Genomic DNA, 24,336 nt, shown 5'->3' with positions numbered 1-24,336 from the left:
GGCAGGACAGGGTTAACCTCACACACTCTTCCTTTCAGTCCCCCGAGGGGCTGGGGTTTTGTTTTTCTGGCTAAGGGAGGGAGCCTGAGGCAAATACTGTGATTTGAGCTGGAGACCTTTCCAACCTAGACTGGTACCAGCCTGTTTTGGACTTGAGGAAGGAAAGCATAATCACCTGGAGCAGGAGGGAGAGGAGGAAGAATGCAGACTTGGCAAACAGCGAGTGTCTGATAATGGCCAAGTGTCCTCCATTTACCCCAAATCCCTGAGAGCGTAGGAGGGCACTGAGACTCCTTGAGTTTCCCTCCTAATCCTCCTGCCCCTTCTCCCCAGGTGGACCACGTCTCTCAGCTCTGCCTGGATTTGCCTTGATGCCAGGAGGCTATCCTTAACCCCGTGCGGAGGGGAGTGTGAAGAGAAAAGGGGCAGGAGTCTTGCTTGCGGGGTGTCCGATCCCAGGGCCACCGGCTGGGCTGCTGCCCCACACTGTGCCTGGGCTTTGATGATCCCTCTGCCCTCCCTTCCCCTCCCCCCGTGCTGCAGAGACACTGGATACTGCTGTGCTCCTGCCATGTGCTGCTGCTGCTGCTAGTAGCTAGTCGAGCGTGTCTCCGGCTGCAAACTCCGCCAAACAAGCCTGCATCCTCCTCCAGGGAAGGATACCTAGTAAGTACCAGTGGGAGCCTCCCCTGCCCTCCCCTCCTCTCCTCTCTCCTCCTTAGAGCACCCTGCGACTTCCTCTTACAAAGGGACTCCAGCATCTTCCCCTACCTTCCTCTCCCCACCCCCTTTTTAAGCCAGTGCAGAGAGGGGCTCAGTGAATTCCCTCCAAAGCTATAGGGTGGCTCCCTCCTCCTCCTCCTCCTCCTTCTCCTCTTCTTTCTCTGTCTCTCCTCACTAGCCCGGCTGCTGCTGCATTCAGCCAGGGTGCTCCCCCAGCCTCTCGCCAGCCATGCCGCTGCAGCTCACCCTGGATGGCTGACTTTTGTTGCCCCCATAGTGCCCGGGGCTGAGCTGAGGTGGGCTCATTTTTGGGGTGGCTGAGGCTGGAAAGTGCATGTGCGTGTGGGAGGTGTCTGTCAGGCGGGGGGGGCTGGCTGGATCCCCCAACCCTTGCAAGCCTGCAGGCTCGCCAGCCCGGGTGTCCCCTCAGGTGGGCACAGCCAGAGGTACTGGGCTGCAGTGAGGACCCTGCTGCCTGACATCTGCAGGTGGACTGGGCGAGCCAGCTGCTGGGAGCCTCCTTGAGAGCCAGCAGCACCCCGGACCTGCTGCCCATCTCCAGCTGCCCTGTCCCTGCTCCCCCCAGACCCACTCCAGTGCTCACTTCATCTCTTCACCTCTCTCTGCTGGGGTGCCTGCACCCCTCCTCACCTCACCAGTACAAAACCCTCCACTCCCCTCCCCTTCCCTTCCCTCCCCTCCCCTCCCCACCTTTCTTGATTTATTTGTGTATTTCTTTCCTTGGCAACCACCAGTTCCCCTCAGTCAAACAGCGCAGGCTCCCTATAATTTGAAATTAATTTGTTTGACTGCAGCATTGAGACAGGAAGGTTGGGAATTTATTTAATTTTTTTTTCCTCCTTGTGCAAAAAGGAAGCGATGAAATTTCCAATCGAGACTCCAAGAAAACAGGTGAACTGGGATCCTCAAGGTTGGTGATTCTTTATTTCTATTATTACTATAATAATAACAATTATTATTATTCCTTTTGCCTAGTGACTCGTAGGAGACTATTTGACTCCAGATGGGAGGAGACGTTGGATGCTCATCTGCTTCCCATGTGTACTGCTCCGTCTTTCTTGCTCAGTTCTAGCAGTGCATTAGAAAATGCTCCTCAGATATGGGGTTGGGTGGGTGCATAGGTAAAACCTGTTTTAGATGCAAGTTTTATAGTTCTATATCCCCTCCCTTTTTCTTGGGTATTTCTATGGCAAACTTGCCTGGGATGGCTCTGATCTCTGGCTCAGAGCATTGTTTGTTTTGTTTCATCTGTGGCTCCTTTGTTGTTTCTAGTGATCATTGTCTCTGCTAAATGGGTGGTACAGGAGTGGACACAGATGTGACTGCTTGCTCAGGGCTTCTTGATGGCAAATGTCTGTTGGCAAGCAACTGGAGCAAAATGCTGCTGCAATATAACCCGTAGGGTGGGCAATACAAAAGACACGTTAAATAACGGAGCCCAAAGGGACCTTTAGACTCTTTACTCCATCCTGTTAACAACTGATCAGCCCAAGTAGGTAGTTTGATTAACTCTATAGTTAGATTTGGAGTCTGTTCTGGGGAGTGTGTTTGTGTGATGGTGGAAGGAGATTTACGCCAGTGCAGTGGTTTTCAGTAAAATGATCCAAGTTGTGTTTTAAAATAAACCATAATGAAATACTCTCCTTTTCTGGCATGGGGAGGAGGTTCATATGCAACCTACAGAAGAAGTGACTTAGCCCTCCCCTCCCCTCCCCCCCCGATGGCAATTTGTATACTGGTGTGTCATACTTCTGTGCATCAGTACAAGAGCAGAACAAGTTGAAGCCATATGCTCAGGTTTGCAGCAGAACTGCTGGCAGCCAGTTGCTGTTCAGGAGGGACTGCAGGAAGTACAAAGTGATAGCCCGGGCTTTGATTATTCATTTTTGTTCCGCAGGTTTGGTTATAGTGGTCTGTTTGTCTGTCATCCTCCCTGCCCTGATATCTACAAAATGAAATACTACGAACAGTTTCTTCTGGTGTAGAAGGAATACAGCAGGATAGACATCTTTCTGCTGAGCGGATCTGATGTGGTATTTGAATAGTATACACAATTAAGCTTTAGTTTAAGCCTTACTACATCTTTAATTAGGTGGAGGCTGATATCGACATGTAAGCCTCCTCCGCCCTCTGCTTCACAGTGGACACAGGGGCAGTGGCCCTAGCAGAGATTCCATGATTTTAGTAACTCTCTATTCTATACTTATGGTCAAAATTCTGCATGGTGAAAATTTGCTCTTCCCAGGTGCTTTTGTGAATTTGTGTTTGCTGTTGCTTCATTCTGCTTTGTTTTATGTATTGCAAAATGTCTTTTACTGCAAAAAAGCCATTTTTTCTCTTTCCCTTTTCCTGCCTGTACTGATGGCATTCTGTATATAGCTGCTGTGCTTTGCAATCAGCTTTAAAGTATATGGCTCCAACAGGTGGTTAGTCACAATCTACTAATGTATCCAAAACCTCAGTGTACTGAAACAGGTAAAACACCTCAAACCCAGCAGGTTTCCTTTCTGCTGAGATAAATCCCTGCTAAGGACTGAAGAATCCTACCTGTTATTTCCCCTCAGTGTATTGACTTCATTAGCTGGACAGCGAGGGTGCTAATGTATAGCCAGGAAGGAAGCAAAAAATGCTAATTTCTAATTCTCTGAGGGACTCAGGAAATAGATAAAAATCAGTGGCACGGACGAGGCAAATTGGTAAGGAAAAGTTGTCGCAGATCCAGTCCTTTAATCCATATATGAACAGTCCTATGATATTATACACACATAGTTCCACTGAAGAATTAGTGGTGTGGGCAGAAGACATAGTAGATTAGAGTTCCATTTTTTTTGAAACAAGAGTGTATTTACCTAGATAAAAATGTTAGCAAAGATCTACAAAAAAACACTAGAACCCTAAAATGAATGAATGAATACAATCATGTATATAGTTTGTTCTACATGTACATGTGATGAATGATGTTACGTTTTGTATAGTTTATGATATCTTTGGAGTTAAGAACTGAAGTTAGATAGAAAGATTCACATGCAGAAATCTGGCAGCACAAGGATAAAAGCAATCCTAATTCTTAAAAGCAGAACTCATGTCCAGTTAATGTTCACCCTCAGATGCCAGGGTCATCCCAGTATGTGTTGTATGATTGTATGATAGTGCCCTATTCTGGTTGTCAGACAGAGTACCTGTGATTTCCACAGTTTTGTCTATTATGAACTGTGCTAACTTGTACTAACAGTAGTTGAAGTATATCAACGGATGTTTCTGGCAAGGAAGACAGCAGTCTTAAGATGTGAAAGAGAGCTATGGTATCCTCAAAGATTGTTTTAGATTAGATTATTCCAGGCAATATTTTCTAGAAACGATACACATTTTCTAAAGGCCAGGAATTTCACTGTGGAGATACAGCTGGCTTGGGACTGATGATGTTGCTGGTTTGAACCCAGATCAGAATGGAAGCCAGTGAAATGAATTAATGCTGAAATTCCATGATGCTGACTGTACTATAAATATTTAGTTAGATAAATAGATTAGAGCCTGATGGTTTCTTGCATAAAACTGGTATTTTCAGTTCACATCAACAAAGATCAATATACCATAGAAAGGCTTTGTGGAGAGAACAGGTTTAAAGGAGGAGAATTGACATGAGGAATTGTGTCTGACACACAGCTAATTGGAGGTTGATTTCTCAGCCATTAGACTGGAATGATTAGGGCATGGAGACTGAATTGTGCTTTTATCCTGTTGTGTAGTACACACTCATCTTGGGTATGGAGGATATTTGTGCTGTCCCTGTATGTGTTGCGTGTGTTTTCTAAATAAAGCAAATACTTCATAAACCTGGAAGTACAGTTAAGTCCCCTACTATCCCATGCAATCAAACTATATAATCCCATTCATAAACTGATCAAACTCCATCCCAAAAGTCATTTGGATTTGTCTCTAGTATTCTAATGTGAAAGCTGTCCTAGAATCTCTTTTATATTGATTAAAACCAGTATAACAATTTACATAGTAATCATGTACAGTGATTCAGTGAATCAGGTAACAAATGAGTTAAAAAAACAAATAGGCACCTCAAGAATACATTCATTTTAGGGAGAGTGGGGTACACTGAGTAAGGTACAGCATCTCACACTGTCTGGCCTCATGTATTTTAAAAAAAGGCTGCTATTTGTGTTACTGAAGAATCAGCCTGAATTTATACAGTCATAAAACATTTAATCTACTGATCACTGTTTTTTGCTTCTTTGATTTGGGGCAATTCAGGCAATCCAATACTGAAATTAGAGAAAGACCAGATTTTTAGTTTCATACGTCACACAAATTCCCATCTAATTGTCTCTGACTATAAGGTTGGATTTATAGCAGTCCATGAAGACACTAACTCTTGTAATTGTTTTTCTCATCTTTCCTCTTGCCCACACTCCTCCTGCTGTTTGTTAAACCAACCTGTTGTCCTCATTTAAATTAGCTTATAAACTCTTCGCACATATATTTTTATACAGAACCTAAAACACATTGGGTCCCTCATCCTGATGGAGACATCTGGATATTACAGCAATATCAAATTATTGTTGCTTATTATCTTATTATTTACTTAAAATGGCTGTTTCTTTGGAGAAAAATTACTCTGGAATAACACACATATTGGAGCTAAGCTCCAGCTTATGCATTGGTAAAAGATAGTTTTAAGAACACTTTAAGATGGTGTGAAAATAGCCTTGAATATGTTCCTTTAAAGAGCTGCTTTTCTAAAGTGAATATGTTAATTTGTCTTGTTTGTCTAAGAGGAATTTCCTTGGCTTGAAGAAGGGTAGATAGGACTCTTTCCAGTATGCTCAGAAATTATTCCCAAGTATGAATGTCTTGCAGGGTGATGGCAAGATGTCCTTTCCAAAGAAGGTATGTTTATCTTGATGATGATTTTAGTAGGCAGATGATGGAGTTCAATTTTAAACTCTGCTCTGATAATATGTTCAGCAGGTATTAGTCCATCCTTTGTGCCAATCCATCCATTGTGTCTGCAGTTTGATGCAGACACTTCAGTGATATGGATTGCCAAAACCCTTTGAATTTTAAGCTATATGTTTATCTGTACACTGACCTTTTGGAACTCTGAAGTTTTGATATAACTACCTGTGTCCTTTCACAAAGACGTCTTTTGTGTAGGATTGTTTTCTGCAGTTTGGGACCCTAAAATCACACATTTATTGTCATCCTGATATTTAGTGTGGGAGTTAGTGGTCTGTGGGGAATTCAAGCTGTGGTTGAGAATCAGGAGTTCTTCCTCAGATTCTGCCAGTGACTTACTGTTTAACCTTTGGTGAGTCACTTAACCTGTCTGTTCCTCCCTTTTTCCATGACTGCAAAATGAAAATATTAATACATCCCTAATGCACAAGGGTGTTGTGCAATACAATTAACTTGTTTAGAGCAATCTAAGATCTGCTATTGAAAGAAGAACATATGTATTGCAATCAAATGCTAAAACAATTTGGAGGGAGTAAAATAGCCTCTATCTTCATACACAGATCACATCATTTAAGAAAAAAGGTTATCTCAGCACTTTACAACTAGAGAAAACTAGTATTACTTGCACATCTTTTCAGATACTGAAGACTCAATTGCGATTTCCATTAGAGGTATCTAAAGCCATTTGATATTCTCCAGCTGCCACTCCAGTGGGGCACAGCTCTTGCACAGGTCCTGTGTCATCTGCCATGGATTTCTCACTTCACCTGAGACACCCCAGGTGGCACTGGACGCCTACACGTGGGGCAACTGAGCTGTTCTAGGGCACTTTCATGCAGATACCAGAGTTGAATGATCTATTGATGGCTGTTTGTTCAAAGAAATCTTTAGTATTGACTAGCCAGTATAAGTTAAAACTAGTGCTTGCTACACAATGTTACAAACTGCTCCAGTTGCTGTTTTTTCCCATCCTTTAATGTCAAAGGGGCCAATGCAGAAGGAAAACTTTATTATAAAGGCATAGGTGAATAGAATGAGGGTGTTCATTTCTGTCTTTTGTTTTCAAGAAAATATTTTAAAAGAGGAGGTATATTTTATAGGATGGAGTGCAACTGTGATTCATTTTAGGCCCCAAGAGCATGTGTTTAGCCATGCAGCCTTCCTCTTTTTATGCAGCATGGTGTGTAAGCTATGCCAACAAATGCTTCTGAGGGGTACTATGATACTCCTAAACTTTCCCTATAAAATCTAACCTGTTTATCTCTACTGATTATAAACACAGTGCCCACTTGCCTTAATCATGTGAGCAGGATCATTGCACTTAATAGTCCTACTCACATAAGGAAGGCAAATAGTTTGATCTGAGACACATTCTAATTTATACAGTTTTCTTATACATCCTGATGAATGTACAGTTTGCTCTGTTTTGCATATGTGTTCCCTGACAGACATAGTCAAAGTTTGGTTTGCAGCAATGACCCCATTAGATTTGTCTGCGCATTTTTTGTCCTCCATTAGCCTCTTTTTGGCTCTCTAGTGCTTGACAAGAGTTTTTTTAGAATTTCATGGAACTTGTGGGCTAGATAACTTATATCCTTCTGCACTAAAAAGTCAATTCTTAGTAATTCAGTGTAAGAAGACTTTACTGTGGAAAGCTATGATGTGTAAAGCAGTAGCTGTGATCCCAGCAAATGAAGGTAGGGTATAGAGCACTTACTAGTTGTATCACAAAATCATACTTGCAACTGCACCATCTGACAGGTCAGGACTGTGCTGTGCCTAATTAGCATGGGTAAGAGGTTGATTTTGAAGAGAGATTTGACGGAGAATAGAGATTGCATAAACAGGAGGGCACTTTTGTGAGTATAAATTGCAGTGTGTGGTGTAGAGCCAATACTGAAAAATACACTGAAGTGGGGAGACTGGAAGAATTTGGAGAACAAATAAAACAGAATGAAGAAATCAAAGCTTTACTAAAGGCTATGAGGAACTTGCCTGTGAGGCAGATGAAGACTGTGGACCATAATGTAGTAAGACATAGGAAGATATGACTAGATTAGCAGGAGAGGAAGAGAGTGGAGAGCTATTAGCTTCATCACTATCATCTTTAAGATGACCTGGAAATGGAAAAATTAAGGAATCAGAAAAGAAAAATTAGTAATAAAGCAGAGGCAGAGTAGAAGACTGTACAGAGGCTTTCTTAATAGTAATACTGAGGAAAGATTGAACTCTAGTCAACATGAGAAAGATGAAGAGTAGGATATCATTAAGATATCATCCAGACTGTGAGGAAAAAAAAGAGATTAAAGGAGTCAAAGGCAGTATGAAGCTGTAAGTTTAAGACAGAGAGAGCAGTAGAATTATCAGTAGTTGGAGAGGTTAAGACAGAATTATCATTTCAGTGAAGAATATCGATGCTATTTTTGCCACATATGTACAAGAGTAATCCATTAATAGGCTTTTGGACTGAAAAATCCCTTGGACAGCTCTTGAAAACTGTACGATGCCGTCCTGAAGGGATGGAGGTTGCTTTTGGGTCTATGTTGTAGGTGAAAGATATGTGATATCACTTGTAATTGGATAGCTTTTGGTTCAGCTTTTGGAATTGATGTGGGTTTATCTAGCTGGTGTATGGAGTATATCAGCTTCAGACAGAAGTGTGCATAAATATGGTGATACAATTTAAATCTTATTCTCCTAATTTAATCTGGAGCTACGAATTTTACCACTCACTTCGGTGGGAGCAGCATGAGATTCTTAATTTTAAAAGTATCAGTACTGTGTTGTCTCCATAAGCTTTACTGAGTTAACAGTAAAGGAATGTCTGGAATCACTGAGAAAACAGTGATACTCGACATTATATTGCAGATAGGGCAAGTATGTGGAGTGAAAGGGGAAGGGAACAATGAAGAAACCAAGGTAAGAAAGGATAACAGGCACATTAGGATTCAACAGGTACGGTATTATGGAATTCAGTGTAATGGGAATATTTAACATTTACTTTGTAGTAGTCTCAGTGTAATAGGAAAAACCAAAGCAGAAAATATAAATGCTGAGCAGTTGTCTGTTTTCTTAATAGCATTTTTATGGAAAAGAAGTGACATTCAGGGAAGGACTAAATATTACCTTTTCTCATACCTTTTTATTGGAATGCTTCCTTTTTTTCCTTTGTTTTCTATAAGAAATTGGAAACATCCTGGGACCTGGCCTTTGTCACACAGAGGCTGCTCATATTCCAATTCCTGAGACATTGTTTATACTTGTATTGTTTGTCTATGGAACATGTATATAAAAATATTTTACATAAAATGGAAGCTATGCTCTAAGATGAACCTGCTGACTTTTGTAAACTGCAATGCAGTTCCCACCGGTGACACCAACACAGTAAAACAACAAGTGAAAACAGCGCATATCATATAACATTGTACTTCAGGGTGGTAGTGCCAATCCATTTTGGTCCATGGTCCACTGTTTTTCCCCCAATATTTTTTGTGGACTGCTTTTCACAGTTACAATCAAACATTAATTCAGAATATTTAAACGAAATAATATTTCAAAAGTGAACTTTGAATCTCTTACCATGTGAATGAACCACAGAGTTTAGTGGATATTTCCTTGGTCTGGAAATGCTGAGACCAAGAATTCAGATTTCATCTTTTCCTTTAAATGCTAATAAAATTCCCTTGCTATTACCAATGTTATTATTGACAAAAATCATAAGCAGTAATTTCAGATGCATTAAGTCCCAAATGCATGTATTATGCGTTGTTCAGATGCCCCACCATACGAGCATAGGAGATCACTGGTACGATTTTGAGGTTAGGGTGCAAATTTCATTTTGGACATATCTTATTGTTGGAGGTGGATATGAAAGCCAGTAGGATGATAGAATCAGTTGCAAGCTGGAGTTGTAACCAGGAGTGTGACATATAAAATATATGAAGGGGATTGAAATTTGTTCTTTGGATCTGGAGTCCAGCTGCAAAGTCTGGACTTGAATTCGGATGTTCTTAAAAGTCCCAGCATAGTTAGATCTGGGCTTTTGGTTTCAGTTTACTCTTTGAAATTTAAGAGGAGATTTAAAGAGAAATTGAGACCTGACAAGGAGACAAAGGAAAGCTGCTGCAAGTAATAGAGATGACAAAAGAACAGGGGCCCAAAATGTGAAACAGTCCGATCAGCTGCCAGAGGTGCAGAATATACAGAATGAAGAGAATGTCCCTGTGGCCAGGCTGTAAATGCTCTTGGGGGGGTGGGGGGGGGAGGCAGATATGAATACAAGTTTGGTTGCTTATAACCAAAATTCACTTTTTTCAAGCACATGATGGTTCCACCTTTTAGAAGTAAGCACCTTGCCTAAGGCATATTTTTTTAAAATAAAGAAGAATCTTTATGTTCTGTATTCATTCCTCAGGCATGTATGGGGATGCTCCTCTCTGAACAAAACTACGGCACAGTTTAAAAATGATTGTAAGTAATCTTATGGACATATTACAAAATATCTTTATCTAATAAAGTAAGTATCTTCATAGATGATGATCTATTACTTGGCTAACCCTTTATAGGAGAATTATGCTCATCTTTCTTCAGTTTGTTCTTCATTCTGCCCTCAAAGAGATGCATTGAGTAGATATTTAATTTGCTTCAGATCTTTGTATTTCTGGATGATACTTGACTGATTGTGACCATTATTTGATGAAGGCAATAAATAGTTTAACTACTAGGAGATAACAAAAGTTAACATCCTAAAAAACATTTTCCTATAAAGAAATACAAGTTATTTTGGAATCACTATCCTACAGGATCATCTAAGTGTTTTAAACATTGTGCTTTGAGTACCTAGATTTGTTAGAGCCATATGTTCATATCTCAGCAGGGCTGACTCATCTTTTCTTCCCTGGGAGGAAGAAACAGCATGTTACTGACTTTATTGGATAGGGATTTTGGAAGACCTTAAACTTGTGCCGCTGAGATTCTTAAGATTCAACGGTGTGTGGTAAAAGGGTGCTTAGATTATTTTTCTCTTACCCAATACTTTAATATCATAGTACTGGCATGGTTTTAAAATAGCAAATACATACTGACAGCTTATCCAGGGGATTTATCCTCCCAAATTTCAACTTTTCATTTTAAAGAAAAAAAAGGGAAGTCATTAGCTGCTAGCTACTAAGGGTGAAAAACCTCAATGATGAAATAATTATAAAAGAAATGGTACTGCAGAATCTCCCAGCTGAAATGAAGGAAGCAGTTCACACATCTCAAAGACATTGCTCTATGTTAACTCAGATCCATCACTGATTATTTAAATGTCAAGACTGCTAAATTTGGATTTCACAAGAAAGGGTGATGCAGAGAGGCCATGGGTAGCAGCAATCATGACAGCTACAAAAACAAAACCAGAACTACCTCTTTATGATGGTACAACCACCATAGTAATTTGCCTTCATGAGAAGCAGGGTCCGTTACTTGGTTACAATGATGCACGGATGTGCAACGTGGGACCTGATTTGCTCATTGCTACCAGACTCTATTTGTTTATTCAGTTTTCTAGAAGTAGGAATCTGCTGCCATTTAAGAGACTGTAAGGCAGCCGAGACATCTGCATAGGGCTTGTGTGGTGAAGGACATAAGGGAGACCTCTGCACTTCTGAAGTGCAACAGCTGAAGACCAAGCAGGATATCCTAAGGTCTCTCATATGGCACTAGATAGTATGTGTGGGCAACTGAATTAAGCAATTTGAGTGAGACTTATTTTGAGAATAAAATACCTAAATACAGGTAGGTATCTGAATGAAATGCAGAGGAGTTCTAACTTTCTAAAGACCTACTATGGTCAGTGGAAATCTAATCAAATACAGTTGGTGGAGCCTGGAGAACTATTTCAGTAAATGTCTGCTTTAGAGTGAGCAGAATCACTCTCCAGGCTCTATTGACTGATTTGACCACATCTGTATTGACTCTAATGAGTTGTATTTCAAATCACAGCAAAGGAAAGAGCTGAGCCAAGGGATATTCCTGCTTGTATTTTGAACTTTAGCCCAAATAGCTTTGGGTAGGTTCTCAGTAGGAGGATTTAGGTTAGGTCTACCAGACTTTCCTGGTGGATTCATTCTCAGTCTGTTCATGCTTTGAGATTAGAAGAAGTTATGCAGTCATGGTTAGCACATCTCTGTTGAAAGTTATGAAATATTACTTTGAGCTTGGCATTGTTAGCAGTGATTTCATGGTTTTTCACCAGCTCTGAGTGATGGTGAATGAGTTCACACCCACCTGCACCCACTGTGCTGGCATACCTTGCTTAAGTGAAGCTTAATTGTGGGAAAAGTTGACTAGAAGGTCACAGTTGTCTCTTAAGTCTGATTTGTGAATGCTTGTAGCTTTGTATCCATGATGCAGGATGGCAACACTGTGAGGTGCTGTGAGATGTTAGAAGCTATGTGATATCAGCAGATGCCATCCTTATGTGACTATAAAGTTTTGTCATAGTTCAAATTACAACTGCATTTCTACACTATTACCTGAAGAAGTTGAGCATGAGACAAGAAAAGTCTTGAATAATTTGTTTTTTTTACCAATCTCCTTATGATCGGAGATATCTTAAATTATATACTATTTAGCAGCATCCAAGTCAGCTTAACTGTACAGCCAGAATCAACCTGGCACTGACTTGAAGCTCTGTGTGACTGGTCAGCTTCTCAGTGACACAGTTTCATCTCTTCTGTATATGATATACTGCCATGTGCAGCGTAATGAGTCTGGAGTCTCTTTTTAACCTACTCCCATTTATTTACCTGAGCTTTCTTTGACTCACAGTCACTTTCTAATAATTGTCTTACAAACAAACTAGAAAGGTAAATCATTCAGACTGTGGCATCTCTACTAATGGAACTTACACACCAAAAGTGTAAAAGAAAAATGTCTGTATTATGAAGAATTAAGAATAAGAGAAAATAAGAATGAAAAAGTGCATTTCAAACAGCAACTTCCTCTTCCTTATGTAAGTCTTTCTTGCACAGAGTCTTTTTTTAATAGTTAGCTTGTATTATATGTATTCTCTGTCCTATTCCAGAATAAATTTTAAAAGTGTGGAAAAGACTTCATTCACTTTAACTAAGGGTCACTTACTATGTATAGGAATGTAAGACTGTTTAAATAGCCTGGATCCCTGGTAAATGCAATTAGAGTAGCTCCAGTGAACTAAAAAATCTCCCAATTGACGTGCTTCTTACAAGATTTCTGACCATTACATGGTGAAAGAACCATTCCTGTTGCTGTTGCCCAGAAAATTTGAGAAATTACCACTTTTTTGAAGTAATGGATCAATACTGAAATTTGCTTGAATTCAAAGTGTTTTTTCTGGAAATTCAAATCATTATCCAGATTGGAGACTGATGCTACTGTAAAAATTTTTACTTCTCCTTTATACAAAATAGTATCAGTGTGAACTCTTTAGATATGGTCAATAATGTGCATATACATCCTTAAGGATGCTCCAAGAAATCTTTGAAGGGAAGCAGTTAGTGCTGATGCTCTATTCTTATTCTGGGTTTGGAGGTTATTGTCATTTTTCAGATGTTTTTCTGGCCTTACCCACATGTGAAAGGTTGATTCCTTGGCTATTAACCTAAGGGAGTTCTGCAAGAGATACTGTGCTGCCCTGGCTGAGTGATGCATTGGCCTCTCACAGTTCCAGTCTATAATATACTCAGTGGTGCTACTGTAGTCCCCCTTCACATGACTGTGAGGCTATCAAGAGATTCCTAACCTGCACTGTTAAGCCGTACCCCCGGCAGACAGCCACTATCAATCACATTTCATACGGACATCAGATAGCTTCCTGCTATGAAGGCCAGCATGAATCTTTGCTTTGTTGTTTGTCTCCTGTTTGCTCATCTTAGCACTAGGTCTCTTCAATAAGAATGTTCTTCCTTTTGTACCTTGGCCTTCTTATGTTAAATTGTTCCAAGACTCAGGTTTCCTTCACTGCCTGGCCTGGCCCTGAGACCATTAGCTGAATTTTTTCTGAGTCCTTGAGATGGGATATTTAGTCCAAGTACTCTAGCAGCAGGACACTTGGCTAAAACTCTGACCCTACATCATCCTATGAGCACTCTGAAATAAAACATCTTGAAGTCTTCTAGTGGGAGATTCAGACTCTTCCTAAACATTACTGGAATCCTGGGGCACTTGCTGGAGAGGAAAATATAATGGATGCGTTTCACCCAACAGCATGCCGTGGTGCTGTGGAGATTTTTCTTATGAGTCTGTAAAAAGAAGACTATGGATAAGCAGCAGCATCACTGCCTCCACCTGTCTGCTGTTCGTCTGAGGGTGAAATCTGCAGAGAACCAGAGAACAGCTATTTCTTCCTTGGTGCTTCTACTTGAGGCTTGTAACACACTGACAAGAAAGCAGTTTTTCTAAACATTACCTAATAAGGAAAAACAATGGTGTGCTCATCTCTTCTGACAGGAACTCTTTGACATGAAGTCATCTCTATACCCAAAGATCTTGAGCCAAGAGTGCTTCTTTCCAATTTGACTCTTGACAGAGCAGAGATCCAGATGAACTAGAACTCCCAATTTTAGCAGGAGCAAGAAATACTGATCTACTGCTAAGGAAACAGGTTTTTAGCTGTGATCTATTAGTTTTACTCTTATTTTGGAAAGGGAAAGGCAAGAATTTTTCTTGGGTTTCTCTGTATTCAGTTTCTCTATAAATAGATTCATAACCCTGATGATAGAGCTGCTGCCAGTGAGAGCATGTTGGAACAAACACAGTCACCACTCTTGAAGCAGGAGGGCTCCTTATTAGGGACTCACCACTGCCCATCACTTCTAAGCTCCCCTCAACTCTTCCTACTCCTCACTGTAATACTCTTCTACTCTATTTTCCATTTTCCAATACCTGAAGTACCTTGCCAGGGAGGGCAGTTCATTGATGAGTTGCATCACATATGAACATGTGCCTGGCTCCTTGCTGTGGGCTCAAGTGTCAGAGGCAATGGGGAGGGTAGATGAGTGCAGAGTGCCAAGAAGAGGAACTGACTGGCAAGTTACAGGTATGCTGCCTCCCATGCTGCCAGCAGCATTGGAGGGAAGTGAGGGACAAGAACAGATGGATAGATTTGGAGGAGCGCAGGGTGGAAGAGAGGTCAGGGGAGAGAGAAAGCAAAACAAGGGAAACAAAATCTGAACTGCCTTCCAGCAGTGTACAAGCTTACTCCAGCACAAGACAAATCTGCCTCAAGTATTCGTCTGGACTTGGCAGCTCTGTAAGTAGTGCTACAAATGGTGTCAGTAGCAGTGCATCTTCATGTTTATGCCAGTAAGTGTTAGTTAGGAACCCCCCAGGACTGCTGTCCTGAAGCCAAACCAGAAAGAAAAAAATGAAGGTGCTTTCAGCTGTTCCTGGATTTCATGCCCTGCCTAGTACATCCATTCTTTCAACCAGTGAGCTGTCATATCTGCCTTAAAAAACTGCAGTGGTTGGGAAAAGGGGGAGGGAGGGGAAAGTATCCCAGCATCCCGTGACTGTGACTTTTACTGAGATTTTTTAATGTCAGTGCATAAATTCTTGGTGATACCTGTGCAAGCCAGCCTTGGCGTTCCTGTTTTTTTCCCTGCAATTTGCATAGCTTCATTATGCAGAAGCTCTAAGGCTGTGTTTACAATAGCCTAACTCTTGAGAAGTCCATTTTAGGTTTGTAGGCGGGTTCTGACATCAGTTCAGAAAGCATTGAGGCTGGGTCAGAATCTGTCGGGAAATTCTTGTAAATAATCAGCAAGAGCAGCTTACACATAGGTATCATATTTTTCCTTTATGACCAACAAAAGAAAGGAATAAGATTTATGATCATCTATTAATCTTGTAACAGATAGACCAGCATTTTGTTCATGTGTAGTGGAAAAGAACATGACCCTTTAAAGAAACTGAAGATTTGCTAACACACTGATGGCAATAATTGTACCTGTTTGTTGCATATATGACAAAGACCTTGTCTTAATGAACTTTCAAAATTACTTTTTAATTCAGTCCATTTGCTAACATGTGTGGCAATGCTTACATGAGACAAACTGAATGCATACAGTATCATTTTTTCTTAGTGTAACAGGGGTGTTCTATTATTTATAAAATGCTTTGAGATATTTAGATAATTATGGAAGATTATTATAGACTTCTGGCACGACTAATGCAAAGGAGAATGGTGAGATATATTTTGACTATCTTATGTAGAAGTGGAGGGCTGGAAAGGATTTCAAGATCATTTTCCTGCTCTGAGTCAGGACTAGAAAATCAAGATGAAAGACTTGGAATTCTTTTTTTATTTCATACCCTAAACATTTTTCCAGTTTGTTTACAGACCCTGCAAGATGAATGCAAGCCTATAACATTAGGCTATTTTTCTTAGTTACCTTTCACTGATAGCTTAGAATTTGTTCATGGGTCCTTGGGGTAGGTAGGGCACATGTTGAAAACACTGACCTAAACGATTTCTGGCAGATGATTGTATGTCCTGTTCTTAAAAACCTCCAGTGAAGAAGATATCAATATGTCCGTAGGTGTTCACATCCTTAACTATCCTTGTAGCTAAACTTTTTCCTGATATATAATCCACTACTTCCTTTATACAGATTAATCAGTTATTTCTTGCCCTATTCTTAAGGAATCTAGGGAACAATTCATCACTGTCTTTGCTTAGCCAGTGTCTTGTTTTTGTTTGTGAGATTACAGTTCACATGTGTACGCTTAGTCTAAACAGCACTTTTCATTTATATTAAGACAACTATTTGGAAAGTTGTAGTGAAAGTCTAAGTGGCATATTGAAAAGATGACTGCATTAATACTCAAACATTTTGTGTCATGGGCAACTGACATTTGAATATGTGTTGGAGTTTGATTAACTGTAGTATGAGCCAAAATAAGAGATTAGTCAAAACTGGTTTAAGGAAAATGCTGAAATTTCCCCTATTCTTTAAACACAGATCCTGTGTTTGCCTCTTGAAGTTTGCTAACTCATTCTTTCCTTCTATTTTCCTGTACTCTTAACACTCAATTACAATGAATCATGTCAGTATCTAGTCACCATTCAATATTTTGGTGATGAATGAAGCAGGGAAAGATGCTGAATTCATCAGTCTTTTCTGTACCATTCAGAGTTTGCTCTGTTTTTCTATTAGCCTGAAGAAAGAAAAATATATCTTTCTTTAGTGGTTGTTCACTATATGCAGTCGTATGAAAGTCTGTTCAAAAGCCAAAAATGGACGTAAAATTAAAGAAATAAGCAACAAATGTCCAAAATCAGAGGTTCTGGCCCTTTTCTGATAGGTCTTAAAATGCATAGGTCTGGGAACAAGAGAGTGGATTTCTATTCTGGCCTCATCATTTGTCACAGAATCACAGAATCACAGAATCGCTGAGGTTGGAAGGGACCTCTGGAGATCATCTAGTCCAACCCCCCTGCTCATGTTCAGATGGAAGTGTCTGTGTTTCAGTTTGTGCCCGTTGCCTCGCGTCCTGTTGCTGGGCACCACTGAAAAGAGTCTGGTCCCATCCTCTTGACACCCTCCCTTCAGATACTTGTACACGTTAATAAGATCCCCTCTCAGTCTTCTCTTCTCCAAGTGAAACAGGCCCAGCTCTCTCAGCCTTTCCTCATAAGAGAGATGCTCCAGTCCCCTAATCATCTTTGTAGCCCTTCGCTGGACTTGCTCCAGTAGTGCCACATCCCTCTTGTACTGGGGAGCCCAGAACTGGACGCAGTACTCCAGCTGTGGCCTCCCCAGGGCTGAGTAGAGGGGGAGAATCACCTCCCTCGACCTGCTGGCAACACTCTTCCTGATGCAGCCCAGGATACCATTGGCCTTCTTGGCCACAAGGGCACGTTGCTGCCTCATGCTTAACTTGGTGTCCACCAGCACTCCCAGGTCCTTCTCCGCACAGCTGCTTTCCAGCAGGTCAACCCCCAACCTGTCCTGGTGCATGGGGTTATTCCTCCCCAGGTGCAGGACCCTACACTTGCCTTTGTTGAACTTCATGAGGTTCCTCTCTGCCCACCTCTCCAGCCTGTCCAGGTCTCTCTGAATGGCAGCACAGCCCTCTGGGGTATCCGCCACTCCTCCCAGTTTTGTATCGTCAGCAAACTTGCTGAGGGTGCACTCTGTCCCTTCATCCAGGTCATTGATGAAGAAGTTGAACAAGACTGGACCCAGTACTGACCCCTGGGGGACACCGCTAGCTACAGGCCTCCAACTAGACTCTGTGCCACTGATCACAACTCTCTGAGCTCTGCCATTCAGCCAGTTCTCAATCCACCTCACTGTCCACTCATCCAGCCCACACTTCCTGAGCTTGTCTATGAGGATGTTATGGGAGACAGTGTCAAAAGCCTTGCTGAAGTCAAGGTAGACAACATCCACTGCTCTCCCCTCATCTACCCAGCCAGTCATTCCATCATAGAAGGCTATCAGATTGGTTAGGCATGATTTCCCCTTGGTGAAGCCATGCTGACTACTCCTGATCACCTTCTTGTCCTCCACATGCTTGGAGATGGCCTCCAGGATGAGCTGCTCCATCACCTTTCCAGGGATGCAGGTGAGGCTGACTGGCCTGTAGTTCCCTGGGTCCTCCTTCTTGCCCTTTTGGAAGACTGGGGTGACACTGGCTTTCTTCCAGTCTTCAGGCATCTCTCCTGTTCTCCAGGACCTTTCAAAGATGATGGAGAGTGGCTTAGCAAAGACATCTGCCAGCTCCCTCAGCACTCGTGGGTGCGTCCCATCAGGGCCCATGGATTTGTGGGTGTCAAGTTTGCTTAAATGATCTCTAACCCAATCCTCCTCCACCAAGGGAAAGTCTTCCTTTCTCCAGACTTTCTCTCTTGTCTCCAGGGTCTGGGGTTCCTGAGGGCTGGCCTGAGCAGTAAAGACTGAAGCAAAGAAGGCATTCAGTAACTCTGCCTTCTCTGCATCCTTTGTCACCAGGGCACCCACCCCATTCAGCAATGGGCCCACATTTTCCCTAGTCTTCCTCTTGCTACTGATGTATTTGAAGAAGCCCTTCTTGTTGTCCTTGACATCTCTTGCCAGATTTAATTCCAAACGGGCCTTAGCCTTCCTCGTCGCATCCCTGCATACTCTGACAACGTTCCTATACTCCTCCCAAGTGGCCTGTCCCCCTTTCCATTTTCTGTATACTTCCTTCTTCTGGTTGAGTTTTGCCAGGAGCTCCTTGCTCATCCATGCAGGTCTCCTGCCTCCTTTGCTTGACTTCCTACTCATAGGGATGCTCTGATCTTGAGCCTGGAGGAGGTGATGTTTGAATATTAACCAGCTCTCTTGAACACCCCTTCCTTCTATGGCCCTAACCCATGGGATTCCTCCAAGTAGGTCCCTGAAGAGGCCAAAGTTTGCTCTCCTGAAGTCCAGGGTTGCGATCCTACTTAGTGCCCTGCCTCCTCCTCGCAGGATCCTGAACTCCACCATGTCATGGTCACTGCAGCCAAGGCTGCCCCCAACCTTCACATCTTCAACCAGTCCTTCTTTGTTTGTTAGTACAAGGTCCAGCAGCACACCTCTCCTTGTTGGCTCCTCCACCACCTGTGTCAAAAAGTTATCATCAATGCTCTGCAGGAACATCTGGGACTGTTTGTGCCTAGCTGTGTTGTCTCTCCAGCAGATATCAGGGTGGTTGAAGTCCCCCATGAGAACCAGGGCCTGGGATCGTGAGGCTACTTCCAGCTGTCTGTAGAAGGCCTCATCGACTTCCTCTTCCTGATCAGGTGGCCTGTAGTAAACACCCACAACAGTGTCACCCATGCTAGCCTGCCCTTTAATCCTTACCCATAAGCTCTCGACTCACTCTTCATCCACCCCTAGGCACAGCTCAATACATTCCAGTTGCTCTCTCACACAAAGAGCAACTCCACCACCTCGCTTTCCTGGCCTGTCTTTCCTAAAAAGTACATAGCCATCCCTGACAGCGCTCCAGTCATGCGAGCTATCCCACCATGTCTCTGTAATGGCAATGAGATCATGGCCCTGCGACTGCACACAGATCTCTAGTTCTTCCTGTTTGTTCCCCATGCTGCGTGCATTGGTGTACAGGCGTTTCAGGGAGGTGATCGAGCATGCAGGTTTCCCAGGAGGGATACAAGAGGATCCTCCATAGCCACATCCCATGTGCACTTCCCTGGCTGCATTCACCTGCTGGAGGCATCCCGACTTGAGCTGTCTTTTGCCAGCTACCCTGTCATGTGATCTTTGTTAAGCAATTTGATTTTTGTCTAAGGTGTATCTGCACAGTCTTACTCAGCTAGAGCCAAGCTCTGCTCTTTGCGCCAGGCAGACCCAAGCAAACTCTGAACTCAAACCTGTCTGATACAGCACTGTTTTGAAGCAAATATGTTCTGCTAAGAGGCAGAGCCTATTAATTAGCATAGCACTATGCTAATGAAGCTACTTGCCTTTTCTTGGCTTGAAGTTGGTTTCTGTGGAGATCTCAATAAAAATTGGATCTGCCTGCAAGAAGGAGCATAAACATACTTTTGAAATCCTCACATGTAAGACTAAGGAGAATGATCATTGTCCAGCGTTGGATTTTTCCAGAATGGTTTGAAAGACCGTGACATGTGATAATTATTGCTATTTGTAATAGACTCAGAACAGGGACCTTCCTGCTCTAAACACTGCTGTTGTGTGAAATTAGGGCTGCTATTTTGAAGAGTTTACTCTGTAAGAAATGAATAGTTACACTAGTGTAATTATTAATCAGGACATATAAAAAACTGATTTAGGATTGGATTTGTTGGCTTGGTGAGATTTCTGCTTTTTGTATGGTTAAGTCCAAAGAGATTTTAGTCCTGCAGACATTTCTTTTTCTAAGCAGCCATTGTGAGGTTTTCCTTTCCCTGCTTTGAAAGATGCTTGCCATTTGCTTGAGCTGCTGTTCTTGTGTTCTTGAAAGAATTTAGGTTTAAAAATGGTAGCACCCTTCAGAAGTACAATAAGTATAAGAATGGTATTCAGACCCTCCTCTCCCTCATTATACTTCCTTGACTAAAATTAAATTAGATTGCACATACTTCTTTTTTATCTCTTTATGGAAACTAGGTTTAGAATTCCTAGAGGGAAGTGATAGAATCCCAGAGAAAAGTTTTTCAATACCCTCACAAAAATCTGCTGAAAACAAAGAAAAGGGAAATGGCATAGCTGTGTGAAATGGTAATTGGATAGAGTCTTTAGTCTTTTACACACTTGTTAAACTAATCACAAACAGATTAATAAGTAACACAACTGGGCAAATTTACCCAACACCCAATTTATAGCTATTCGATATCTGTAAGCAGATTGTGATTTCCTTAAATTTTTTTAAATTGTAATGAAAAGCTGGTCAGAGAAATCACACTGTATGGCTCCTTTTCCTTAATTGGTTAAGAGTGTATGAACTTCCTGCCAACATGAAATATTAAAAGACTTTGACATTTGGCTTTATGTGAAAATGTGTGTTACTAATATCCAAATTCTTAAATGTGTATAGAAAATGAATAAAATAAAATGCTTATGCGTGGGAAGGAAAAATGAGAAGGTGATAAGGAGTGAAAAAATCAAATCCACTCAACAAGGCAAATGAACTGTTTTTATTCCCTATTGACCCAACTCCAGTAGTGAATGACAAAAAGGCTTTACTGGTTAAAGGCTGTTTGCTCTCTGTAGCTATCCCATGTTCACCACTATAATTTTAGTTCTGACCTGTACACTGATACTCTTAGGGCATGATGTAATGGACGATGACTTTTTCACCAAAAATCCTTATATACATTGCGGTTGGAGAGACTCGGAGTAAAAAATGGTCCTGAACAATACACATTGCATTGTGCTCTCACCCATATTATCCCTTGTGCAAACTGTCATGGAAGTCAAACAGAGAGGTATCTAGTTTTAGTCAGGCAGCTTGCTGCACACCTGAATGAAAGCAGTGATACTGTAGTAGTAGAAAAAAAAATCTGTGCAGGATTATGTACTGCAGAAGATTCCCATGAGACTTATTCCTTGGAGAAGGCTACTATCAAATAGGTGTGACAGTGTCTTTCAGTGGAAGGCAAGAGTCATTCTAATGACTTACTGCATAGCTAAAGTTTCTTGTCTGCCACTAAAGAAGCTCTCCAGGAGCAGTTAAGAGTCTTAAATTCCTGTTAGTTCTTCTGATCTCCAGTGCACAATCACCACCAGTACATGAAGACTCTCTTTTGATAATTGGGAAGCCATTCCTACAGAAAGAGAGACCTTAACTCAGACCACACTGATTACTTAGTTTCTACCACATTCCCATTTTGGCTGTTTAGGATTTTTTATTTTTGTCTGCACTCCAGTTTGCTAATAAGGAAAATCGAAAGCCATATTATAAAGCAGTGGTGTTTTTTGTTTTCTCATAACAACTACATTCCAAATCAATTAAGTAATTGGGGTATTCCAAGAGCTATTAATTAGTATGTTTCAATTATAACTGATGAAACAGAATTATGTAGATTTTTTTTTTGGAAACTTACCGAGAATTTCAAGCACTGGCTGGGAATACATGACAAATGCTACAAATATTGCAGAAGCCTTTTTATATGACATTTTCCCCAAAGCTGCTGCCAGGGATGCCAAATCAGTGGTTAGACATAATTCCCTCTGGTACATATTACTGACATTTCTCTCCCTACCAATAGAGAGAACTCAATATATGAATTTTTCCTCCACTGCCATCACTATTATACTATAACAGGAAGTAAACACTGGCACTTTATGCAGTTTTATAGCCTACCACACGCCTACTCCCTTTGCCTCGCCCTGCTCTGGGACAGGAGCAGCTGGAAGCAATCAGTGCTACCTTCTTTTTAATAGCACACTCAGTCTTTTTGATTTAATGTAAGTTGCCCTTTCTGCCTTTACCTGTCTCTCTTTCCATACTTAGTTGAATGCCTTGCCACCGACAACTGCATTTGGAGCACATTGTTGAGATGTTGCTGAAGTCAGCAGTGCTAATACTGCATTAGAAAATCCACTTCAGGGAAAACATTGGTAGATTTAACCAGTGGGGTGCTGTTGCAGTGCAAAGCTATATGCTCTGAGACACTCTGTATGTTTTCCAAGCAAACAATGTGTCAAGATTTGCTTTCATGAACAGTAAACGTAATAGTAATGCTTCTCACTTCAGTGGCAGCTTCCAGCAAAGTTGTGTCCAAACAGTAGGGTGAAATTCCCCTTGGGTATCAGGCTAGCGATGACTCTTTCACTGCTTAAATCTTGCAGTTGAACACCTTGAGGAGAGACAGAGGGAGCAGGGCCAGCAGTGGTGGTTATTATGCCTCAGTCCAGAACAACAGCCACAGGGTTACTAGTATTCTGCCCCATATGTAATTGTAGCCTGCAGGCAGGACTTTGTCTCCCATTTCTTGATCACAGCTGGAATGCCACCTGTTAATTAGCCCACATCATACAAAGATGCTGCACAAACACAAAGGCAGACACAATTATTATCTACTGAGATTTTTGCTCTAAGAGCCAGGTTTTCTATACTAGCTTAAGATTTTCAAGAGCCCAGTGTGTAAAGATCTGAAGGCTTATTTTGTTGGTTAAATGAATGCTCCCTACTTTACAAAACCTGTTAAAAAACACAGCAGAGATGAAAAAAAGGGGAGGCTGGAAGCAGGTAGCCTGGCAATATTAGACATGTCCTCATAATATGAAGTTTTAATGGCTTAATTTTTTTTTTTGTTACACATGGACAGAAACTCCTATATTTCATTATTTTCCTCACCCACTTCCTGTCTGACATACAAATTCCCTTCATCCATAAAACCCTCATGTACTTTGTATTTGTGACATATTCATGAGAAGTGCATATAGCTGACAGCTTAATAGACCGACTGCCTCACCTCTTTCTCTAACATACCTCTTACCCTCCAGGCACAGCTCTGCTATCTTAACCCAAGCAGCTGGTAGTTGAAATCACTTTGGGATAGTCTGTGGGGAGCTTGTGAGATTGGAAGCAAATGCTAGATACCCATTTCCCCCAGGAACTTCTGCTTGGAGATGAGCCAGAGCCTTAGAGTGCTAGATCGTATGCTATCCACTGGTGGTCTGCTTGCTTTCCTGCCTTTCCACACTCTTAAGTCAGAAAGCCTTTTCATATTAGCTTCGGTGTGTTGCCATTTCAGAAGAGGGATGGGTGGAACCCAAACAACAAGAATAGTCTGACTAGTGAAAATGAAATAAGAGAGTCTCCTGCTAATACACTACAATAAATAGTGCCAGTGGAGCCCTTTATCCCTCAGTCCTTCATGATCCATTTTAGAAGAAATAGGTCCTCCTATTTTTAGCAGCCAGTTCAGGGAAGCTGTACTGGACATGGCTGGCATCCCACAGGCGTTTCCAAGCTATGCTGCTCCAGGTGTCTTTTCTGCAACTTCATACACTTGGCAAAATATCCTATTTCTAAATTACTTCAGGAGGGAATGCTGACACATCAAGTAGTGCTAGAGGAAAGATGTACAAGTGCTGATAACCCAATGTAAGATCTTGCAAAATTTGTAGGAAGAATTTGCTCATAAATTTTCTCAGTGAAACTGGACTGCGTGATAAA

General features: G+C 41.6%; 1 protein-coding gene across 1 annotated transcript in view; it reads left to right on the top strand.

Moving 5' to 3' along the window:
• Positions 1 to 1,602: 1,602 nt before the first annotated feature.
• KCNK10 (potassium two pore domain channel subfamily K member 10) overlaps positions 1,603 to 24,336 on the top strand; it is a 69,166-nt gene continuing 46,432 nt past the window's right edge. Inside the window, exon 1 of the mRNA XM_013940982.1 lies at positions 1,603 to 1,654. Coding sequence (XP_013796436.1) covers positions 1,603 to 1,654 — 52 coding nt within the window. The remainder of the gene's footprint in view (positions 1,655 to 24,336) is intronic.

The sequence above is a fragment of the Apteryx mantelli genome, chromosome 4, assembly GCF_036417845.1.
Source record: "Apteryx mantelli isolate bAptMan1 chromosome 4, bAptMan1.hap1, whole genome shotgun sequence".
Lineage (NCBI taxonomy): Eukaryota > Metazoa > Chordata > Aves > Apterygiformes > Apterygidae > Apteryx > Apteryx mantelli.
This window is presented reverse-complemented; position numbering and strand designations above follow the sequence as displayed.